General features: G+C 50.1%; 1 protein-coding gene across 7 annotated transcripts in view; it reads left to right on the top strand.

The window, feature by feature from the left end:
- Nucleotides 1-9,579, top strand: part of ANKLE2 (ankyrin repeat and LEM domain containing 2) — a 40,372-nt gene that overhangs the window by 5,607 nt on the left and 25,186 nt on the right. For 6 of the 7 annotated variants that reach the window (XR_001889867.1, XM_017895676.1, XM_017895678.1 and 3 more), the window contains exons 2-5: nucleotides 482-940; nucleotides 5,222-5,428; nucleotides 7,783-7,982; nucleotides 8,185-8,373. Coding sequence is in view for 6 of the 7 variants with exons in the window: in XM_017895676.1 (XP_017751165.1) it covers nucleotides 487-940; nucleotides 5,222-5,428; nucleotides 7,783-7,982; nucleotides 8,185-8,373 (1,050 nt within the window). In the remaining variant the exon portion in view is untranslated. The remainder of the gene's footprint in view (nucleotides 1-481; nucleotides 941-5,221; nucleotides 5,429-7,782; nucleotides 7,983-8,184; nucleotides 8,374-9,579) is intronic. The other variant, XM_017895677.1, reaches the window with a different exon arrangement.

The following is a 9,579-nucleotide window of genomic DNA, read 5'->3' as shown; positions in this document are numbered from 1 at the left end:
AAAAAAAAAAAAAAAAAAAAAAAAAAAAAAAAAGAAAAGTGGAATCCTGCTGCCTGGGAAAAAATAAAGACTTTTTTTTTTTTTTGGTCTGGAGTCTCGCTCTTGTCTAAGCTGGAGTGCAATCTCGGCTCACTGCAGCCTCCGCCTCCTGGGTTCATGCCATTCTCCTGCCTCAACCTCCCAAGTAGCTGGGATTACAGGTGTCTGCCACTGCACCCGGCTAATTTTTTGTATTTTTAGTAGAAATGGGGTTCCACCATGTTGGCCAGGCTGGTTTCGAACTCCTGACCTCAGGTGATCCGCCCACCTCGGCCTCCCAAAGTGCTGGGATTATAGGCATGAGCCACTGTGCCCAGCCAAGAAAAAAGTTTTTAATGAAATAAGCTGATGCCATTATGTAATGAACCCTGGTACCTGCCACCCAGCTTCAGCAGGTGTTAGTGTTTTGTGACTCTATTTGATTTTTTTGTCTTGGGCCTAGGTGAGATGACAATGGATGCTGTGTTGGCTCGATTGAAACTTCTGAATCCAGATGACCTTAGAGAAGAAATCGTCAAAGCTGGATTGAAATGTGGACCCATTACGTCAACGACAAGGTTCATTTTTGAGAAAAAATTGGCTCAGGCTTTACTGGAGCAGGGAGGAAGGCTGCCTTCTTTCGACCACCATGAGGCAGGTGCCACAGCTCTCAGCCAAGACACACAAAGGATTTTGAAGTCAGCTGAAGGGAACCCAATTGATCAGGCTGGTTTTTCAGAAGACAGAGATTTTGGTTACAGTGTGGGCCTGAATCCTCCAGAAGAGGAAGCTGTGACATCTAAGACCTGCTCGGTGCCCCCCAGTGCCGTTGACACCTACAGAACTGGAGTGACTGCGTCTAAGGAACCGCCCTTGTACTATGGGGTGTGCCCAGTATATGAGGACGTCCCGGCGAGAAATGGTAATGGGGACGTGTGTAGGATTTCCTCACACAGATAACATATATGCAGAGGGCGGGATGACATTTGAAAATGGAAAAGTACAGATAAAAAAAGAAAACATCCAGTCACCACCATCTCATCACCCCAGTTAACCATTGTTAATATTCTTATGTAGAACTTTCCTGAAATATTTGTGAGTCTGCGTGAGAACTGTTAAAATTGGTTAGGTAAATTGGATTCTATGAGATATGCTGGACTGAGATATTAATATTAGCTGGCTGCCGCTGTTGGTTAGGAGCTTTGTTGATTAGTCGCCTCCCCCTTTTTAAAATGCATTGTAACCTGCACACCTTTTATGTTAATGAATGCAAATGGCCAACGAATGCATAAATTTTCAGCATCAAAGTTTTGTAATTTTGTTTTATTATTTGTTTAGTTATTTACTGTTTGAGACAGAGTCTTACTCTGTTGCCCAGGCCGGAGTGCAGTGGCGCAATCTCGGCTCACTGCAACCTCCGCCCTCTGAGTTCAAGTGATTCTCCTGCCTCAGCCTCCTGAGTAACTGGAATTACAGGCACCTGCCACCGCGCCTGGCTAATTTTTTGTGTTTTTAGTAGGGATGGGGTTTCACCATCTTGGCCAGGCTGGTCTTGAACTCCTGACTTCGTGATCCACCTGCCTCGTCCTCCCAAAGTGCTGAGATTACAGGCGTGAGCCTCTGCCCCCGGCCATTTTATTGTTTTAATTTATTCATCTGAGACAGGGTCTTACTCCACCCCATAGGCTGCATTGCAGTGGTGCAGTGACGGCTCGCTGCAGCCTCAACCTTTCTAGCTCAGGTGATCCTCCTACCTCAGCCACTTGAGTAGCTGGGACCCAGGCATGAGCCACCACACCCAGCTATTTTTGTATATTTTTTGAGACAGAGTCTCGCACTGTTGCCTGGGCTGGAGTGCAATAGCACGATCGCAGCTAACTGTAACCTCTGCATCCCGGGTTCAAGTGATTCTCCTCCCTCAGCCTCCTGAGTGGCTGGGAACTACAGGCACCTGCCATCACACCCAGCTAATTTTTGTATTTTTGGTAGAGACAGGGTTTCACCATTTTGGCCAAGCTGGTCTCAACCCCCTGACCTCGGGATCCGCCCGCCTCAGCCTCTCAAAGTTCTGGGATTACAGGTGTGAGCCATCATGCCCGGCCGATTTTTGTATTTTTTTTTTTTTTTTTTTTTTTTTTTTGAGGGCGGAGTCCTCGCTCGTGTCGCCCCGGACTGGAGTGCAGGGCCCAGATCTCAGCTCACTGCAAGCTCCGCCTCCCGGTTCACGCCATCTCCTGCCTCAGCCTCCCGAGTGCTGGACGACAGGCGCCCGCCACCATCGCCGCTAGTTTTTTGTATTTTAGTAGAACGGGTTTCACCGTGTTAGCCGGGATGGTCTCGATCTCCATGACCTCGATGATCCGCCGTCTCGGCTCCCAAAGTGCTGGGATTACAGGCTTGAGTCCACCGCGCCCGGCCTGTATTTTTTATAGAGAGAGGTTTTTGCCATGTTGCCCAGGTCTGCTCTCGAATTGCCCTCAAGCGATTCCCACTCCACCTTGGTCTCCCAGCGTCTGAGGTACAGGCCACACAACCAGCACGCAGCTAATTGGGTTTTTTTTGATGTTTGTGTTGTTTTGGTTTTTTTTTTGAGACTGGGTTCTGTCTCTCACCCAGGTTGGGTGTAGTGATGTGATCTCAACAACTCACTACAATGTCTGCCTACCAGGCTCAAGCACTCCTCCCACCTCAGCCTCCGCTGATAGCTTGGATTGCGGACATCACGGGCATGTTGCCAGTGGTGCAGTCAGTTTTTTGTATTTTTGGTAGAGATGAGATTTCCCCACTTTGCCAGGCTGGTCTCCAACTCCTGGGCTCAAGGTGATCCACCAGGCTTGGCCTCGCTGAAGTGCTGGATTGACAGTGGTGAGCCACCCTCGCCTGGCCACACCTAGGTAATTAAATTTATTTTTTTAAGAGAGTGGGTCTCGCTTTAAATTGCCCAGGCTGTCTGAACTCCTGGCTTCAAGCAATCCTCCCACCTTAGCCTCCCAAAAGTGCTGAGATTTACAGGCTGGTGAGCGCACTGTGCCCAGCCCAAGAATTGTAATTTTAAACAAGGTTTAGCATTGGAAGAAAAAAAAAAAAGAGAACTCAATATTGACTGGAATGCCAGAAATTGCACCAACGTCATTAGTATTTGTTACTGTGATAATCAATTTGTGGTGAATGCCTGTGAAGTAAAGATAATTGGTTAAACACCGTGGAATAGAGATGGAAGATTATTCTTCCATAAAGATCTTTTTAAAGAATATCTAGTGGCCAGGCCAGCGGCTCCACCTGTAATCCAGCACTTTGGGAGGCCCGAAGGTCAGTCAGATTACAAGGTCAGGGGTTCGAGACCAGCCTGACTAACAATGGCGAAACCCGTCTCTACTAAAAATACAAAAAATTAGCCGGGCTGTGGTGGCGGCGCCCTGTAGTCCCCAGCTACTCGGGAGGCTGAGGTTTTCAACTGAAGCTGAGATGGTGCCACTGCATTCCAGTCTGGGCGACAGAGCTGATTCCGTCTCAAAAAAAAAGAATAGTAACACTGGGAAATGGTCCATAGGCAGGTTTTATTTTTGTCATTTATTATTTATTTATTTGTTTACTTATTTTTTGGCACAGAGTCTTGGTCTGTCACCAGGCTGGAGTGGCAGTGGCGCAATCTTTGGCTTCACTCCAGCCCTCTGCCTTGGGTTCTAGGTGATTTTCCTGCCTCAGACTCCCAGTTGCAGGGACTACAGGTGGTGCCACCATGCCCGGCTAATTCTTGTATTTTTAAATATAGAGACGGGTTTTACCATGTTGGCCAGGAATGCCTGTATCTGTTGACCTCCGTGATCACTTGTCCTCGGCCTCCCAAAGTTCGGGATTACAGGTATGAGCCACCGTGTCCGGCCTTAATTTTTTTTTTTTTTTTTTTTGAGACGGAGTCTGGCTCTGCACCCCAGGCTGGAGTGCAGTGGCCGGATCTCAGCTCACTGCAAGCTCCGCCCTCCTGGGTTTACGCCATTCTCTCTGCCTCAGCCTCCCGAGTAGCTGGACTACAGGTGGCCCCGCCCACCTCGCCCAGCTAGTTTTTTGTATTTTTTAGTAGAGACGGGGTTTCCCACTGTATAGCCAGATGGTCTCGATCTCTTGACCTCGTGATCCGCCTGTCCCTCGGCCTCCGCCAAAGTGCTGGGATTACAGGCTTGAGCCACCGCACCACAGCCTCGGCTTGATTTTTAATCTTATTATTGTAAAGGTAGTCCAGCACTTTGGGAGGCTGAGGTGGCGGATCACCTGAGGTTGGGAGTTCAACAGCCAGCTGACCCAACATGGAGAAACCCCATCTCTACTAAAAATACAAAGTTAGCCAGGCGTGGTGGCGGGTGCATTGTAATCCCAGCTACTTGGGAGGCTGAGGCAGGAGAATCGCTTGAACCCAGGAGGCGGAGGTGGCAGAGAGCCAAGATCGCACCACTGCATTTGAGCTTGGGCGACAGAGCGAGACTCCGTCTCCAAAAAAAAAATAAGAAAAAGCCGGGCGCGGTGGCTCAAGCCTGTAATCCCGGCACTTTGGGAGGCCGAGACGGGCGGATCACGAAGTCAGGAGATCAAGACCATCCTGGCTAACACGGTGAAACCCCGTCTCTACTAAAAATACAAAAAACTACCCGGGCGAGGTGGCAGGCGCCAGCTACTCGGGAGGCTGAGGCAGGAGAATGGCGTAAAACCTGGGAGGCGGAGCTTGCAGTGAGCTGAGATCCGGCCACTGCACTCCAGCCCGGGCGACAGAACAAGACTCCGTCTCAAAAAAAAATAAAATAAAATAAGAAAAAAAGTAAATAGGCGTTTCCTGTTCAAAATTGTGTTTAAAATACTCTTTTGTTCTTGGCTGACATCATTATAGTTTTTTTAAATTTGCCTTTTAATCATTTTTATTTAGATCTTTATATGAAATTTAGTTTTTAGGATAGAATCTTGCCATATAGAATTAACATATATGAACATAATATGTATCATGTTACTCCCATGCATATACGCACACAATTGAGCTTGTTAACTGTGTTATTTCGGCTAGCTAAGGCCCTTTTTCTTCAAGATTAAAGATCTGAACTAAGCCGGGCGACTGGGTAGCAGACGTGGAAGCTGATGATGAAGCCCAGGGTGTGACCAGGTAACAGCTGCTCCAGTCACTCATCTCTGATTTTCGTTTTTTACTTTTCCTACCCAGATAGGATCCATGTTTATGAAAATAAAAAGGAAGCATTGCAAGCTGTCAAGATGATCAAAGGGTCCCGATTTAAAGCTTTTTCTACCAGAGAAGATGCTGAGAAATTTGCTAGAGGAATTTGTGATTATTTCCCTTCTCCAAGCAGAACGTCCTTACCACTTTCTCCTGTGAAAACAGCGCCGCTCTTCAGCAATGACGGGTTGAAAGGTAAATCATGCGGCAGTTCACATCTTGATGTTCCTTCCTGTCCCATAGATCCCACCCTGTTTTGTGCCTTCCTTCCTCATATGTGGTAACTTGTTTTCTCCCTGGGGGTAGAGTCAGTGGCGTCTCAGTGGACCTAGAAGCCACGCTAGCTCTGATGCTGACATGGCAGTAATCAGCATCTTGACTGGAGAAGCTGAAAAGAACGCTGTGGCTGCCTCCATCTGTCCCCACGTCTCTCCCTGCTGCCTGTTGGATTTTTTCTTCTCTTTTTGTAAAGAGACAGGGTCTTGTTCTTTATGCCAGCCTGGAGTACAGTATGGTGCTATCATGGCCCACTGCAGCCTCAAACTCCTGGGCTCGAGCAATCCACCTGCTTTACCCTCCCAAATAGGGAGAGAAGTAGGCGTGCGGCGGCACCACACCCAGCTAATTTAAACTTTTTTTTTTTTTTGAGACGGAGTCTCGCTCTGTTGCCGAGGCTGGCGTGCAGTGGCGCAATCTCGGCTCACTGCAACCTCTGCCTCCTGGGTTCAAGTGATTCTCCTGCCTCAGCCTCCCGAGTAGCTGGGATTACAGGTGCCCACCACCGTGCCTGGCTAATGTTTGTATTTTTAGTCACCACGTTGGCCAGGCTGGAATTTAAATTTTTTTATGGAGATGGGGTCTTGCCATGTTGCCGAGGCTGGTCAAATTGCTGGCATCAAGTGATCCTCCCGTCTGAGCCTCCCAAAGTGCTGGGCTGACAGAGGTGAGCCACTGCGCCTTTTTGGATCCTGAGAGCAGTCTCCTTCCCCACCTGAAGCTATACCTACTTCTAGGACTAGGGCATCTGCAAAAGTCGGGCTCATCTGTAGGAGCTGTCCAGCCCGAAGTCTGCCTCCTATCCACCTTCTAGCTCAGAACTAGGGTTTTGTGTGAAGAGGCTGTTCACAGTCAGTGTGGGGTAGAGCCTCTGCCTTTACCTTTCGTCTGGCCTCAGCTCCTGCTCCCTCTCCCAGTTCACAGTTGTCTGGGCTTCCCTGGCGGGTTGGTACTCCAGAGGAATGGCGCCCTCTCCCTCCAGTCATCCGCCTGTCCTCAGTCAGCCTTATACAGGTGCTTCCTGGATGGAAACCAGAGTGGCTTCTAACAGGTACAGATTTCCTTCTTTGCAATTTATGAGAATTCCTTAGAAGGAAATCACTTTAAGACAAAAATCATGCCGGGCACGGTGGCTCATGCCTGTAATTCCAGCACTTTGGGAGGCTGAGGTGGGTGGATCACTTGAGGTCAGGAGTTGGAGACCAGCGTAGCCTACATGGTGAAACCCTGCTTCTACCAAAAATGTAAAAAAATGGCCAATCTGTACCTGTTAGAAGCCACTCTGGTTAGAAGCCACTCACACCTGTAATTCCAGCATTTGGGGAGGCTGAGGTGGGTGGATAATCTCGGGTCAGGAGTTTTAGACTAGCCTGGCCAACGTGGTGAAACCCTGTCTCTACTAAAAATACAAAAATTAGCTGGCCGTGGTGGCAGGTGCCTGTAATCCCAGCTACTTGGGCCGCTGAGGCAGGAGAATTGCTTGAAACCGGAAGGCGGAGGTTGCCGTGAGCCAAGATCGCACCGCTGTGCTCCAGCCTGGGCGACAGAGCAAAACTCCGTCCCCACAAAACGTCAGCAGGGCGCCGTGGCTTCTTAACCCTGTGGCCCTTCGCAGCCACACTGCACGCCGAAGGCCTTGTGTGATTGCTGGGACTGTTCCCTTGCCCACAGCTGCCGTTGTTCCTCCTCCACCTACTGACCAAGCTTTCCAAGTTTACTGGCCGGGTGTGGTGACTCACGCTTGTAATTCCAACATTTTTGGGGGCTGAGGCAGAAGGAACCCTTCAAGCCAGGAGTTGGAGACCAGCCTGGGCAACATAGTGAGACCCCATCTTTAAAAATACATTTATATATACGGATAGAAGCCAGGCGTGGTGGCACACAACTGTAGTCCCAGCTACTTGGGGGGCTGAGATCACTTGAGCCCAGGAGGTCGAGGCTGCGGTGAGCTGTGATCGTGCCACTGCACTCCAGCCTGAGTGACAGAGCCAGACCCCGTCTCTGAAAAACACAAAGTTCACCAAACTTTGCCGCATTCACAGAGCCTTTCCCAGCTTGCGGCAGGGTCTGGCTGCTCTCGCCCACTTGGTCTGCTGACAGGCGCGCTGGCTGCCGTTCCATGCTGGGCTGGTGGCCGCAGGCCCATCTCGTCATTTCTCACCTGTGCCTCCCAGTTGGCCCAGAAGCCTGTGTGGAAAGCTCCTCCTCATCCCTCATCATAGGGTGCATGAGTGACTTGGTGAAACTAATCTTTCTTAAATTCTGTCTCTTAGTGACAGATGGTTTGTGCTTGTCTGAATCAGAAACAGTCAACAAAGAGCGAGCGAACAGCTATAAAAATCCCCGCACGCAGGACCTCACCGCCAAGCTTCGGAAAGCTGTGGAGAAGGGAGAGGAAGACACCTTTTCTGACCTTATCTGGAGCAACCCCCGGTATCTGATTGGCTCAGGGGACAACCCAACTATTGTGCAGGTAGGTGTGCAGCCTCACTGGTTCCGTCGGGTAGGTGCGGTTCCATCGGGTAGGTGCGCGGCCTGGCCGGTTGTATCAGGTAGGTGCACGGCCTCGCCGGTTCCATCGGGTAGGTGTGCGGCCTGGCTGGTTTCCATCGCAGCACTCGCGACAGGCGTGTCCGCACGTCACAGGAAGCTCAGAGCATGCGGTTCTCTTTCAGGAAGGGTGCAGGTACAACGTGATGCATGTTGCTGCCAAAGAGAACCAGGCTTCCATCTGCCAGCTGACTCTGGACGTCCTGGAGAACCCCGACTTCATGAGGCTGATGTACCCCGATGACGATGAGGCCATGCTGCAGAAGCGCATCCGCTACGTGGTTGACCTGTATCTGAACACCCCCGACAAGATGGTGCGTGCCCACCCTCCACTTACGCTTTCTTTAATTGTTTAAATTTTTTCCCCAGAAAAATGCTTTATTGACAAGTTACTCATTGGTATAATAACTTTGGGGAAAAGACACATCAGTTACACCCCTGCAACCTGCCTTCTACCACATCCCACTGGACAAAGGGCACCGAGTGTGGGGTTCCCTGGCCCCTGCATCTTTGTCGTGTGTGCAGTGCTGTCCCCAAGGGTGTCTGAACTGTCTGGGGACATGGTTGTCAGAGGACATTTGCTCTGCTGAACAGGACACCTTGAGCTGAGCAGCCCTTCTCCTCCTGGGAGTGGCAGAGCTGGGCACACCACAGGCAGGCCCTCAGTGTCCTGCCAAGAGCCACTGAGGCACAGAGCTGCCCCTGCAAATCACACCGCCTGACATGCAGGACTGTGTGAGAAAGAGACTGCTGGGGTGTGACTGCTTAGAAATAGGAACGATCTTCCTCGCTCTTGAGAAAAGGCGACAGCAGTCCTGGCCGATGCCCACGCCCCACCCTCCACCTGACCTGTGGGATCGTTTCATCCCAAGTGCAGCAAGCAGGCGAGTTGGAGTCACTGATAAGTGCCCCGCCGGGCTAGGCCCATGCAAGGCAGCACTGTGAAGGGGGCACAGCTGTTCTAAAGGGTGCTAAAGACAGGCTTTTCCTTCTCTTGGCCCCTCCCACCCCCGGGAGCCCAAGAGTCCTTCAGGGCAGAGTAGGGAGCCAGGGGAGCTGCTCTGCTTGAGAAGAGAAGCAAGTTTTATACACTGGGATGGAGCGTATTAGTCAAATCGACACCCCAACTGGAACAGGCGGTCACGCAGGCCAGGTGTAAAATCCCACACAGTGCTCACAGCTGTTAAGCAACCCTCATTTATATATTTATCATAAACAAAGCATAAGGCAATGTGAGGCTTGAATTTCAGCTTGAGTCTAAACAAACAATATTCTCTCATTAGGAGGCTTAAGCTGCTTTGCCTAATTTCAATTTTTGAAAAGTCCATTGCTTAAAAAAAATAACGAATTTGCTTTTTGTTAAAGCTAGATTAGTGCGGCCGGGCGTGGTGGCTCAAGCCTGTAATCCCAGCACTTTGGGAGGCCAAGACGGGCAGATCACGAGGTCAGGAGATCGAGACCATCCTGGCTAACACGGTGAAACCCCGTCTCTACTAAAAAAATACAAAAAACTAGCCGGG

Source organism: Rhinopithecus bieti, unplaced genomic scaffold (assembly GCF_001698545.2).
Source record: "Rhinopithecus bieti isolate Rb0 unplaced genomic scaffold, ASM169854v2 scaffold_27038, whole genome shotgun sequence".
Lineage (NCBI taxonomy): Eukaryota > Metazoa > Chordata > Mammalia > Primates > Cercopithecidae > Rhinopithecus > Rhinopithecus bieti.
The sequence above is the reverse complement of the archived record's forward strand: the minus strand, read 5'-3'. Positions and strand labels throughout refer to the sequence as shown.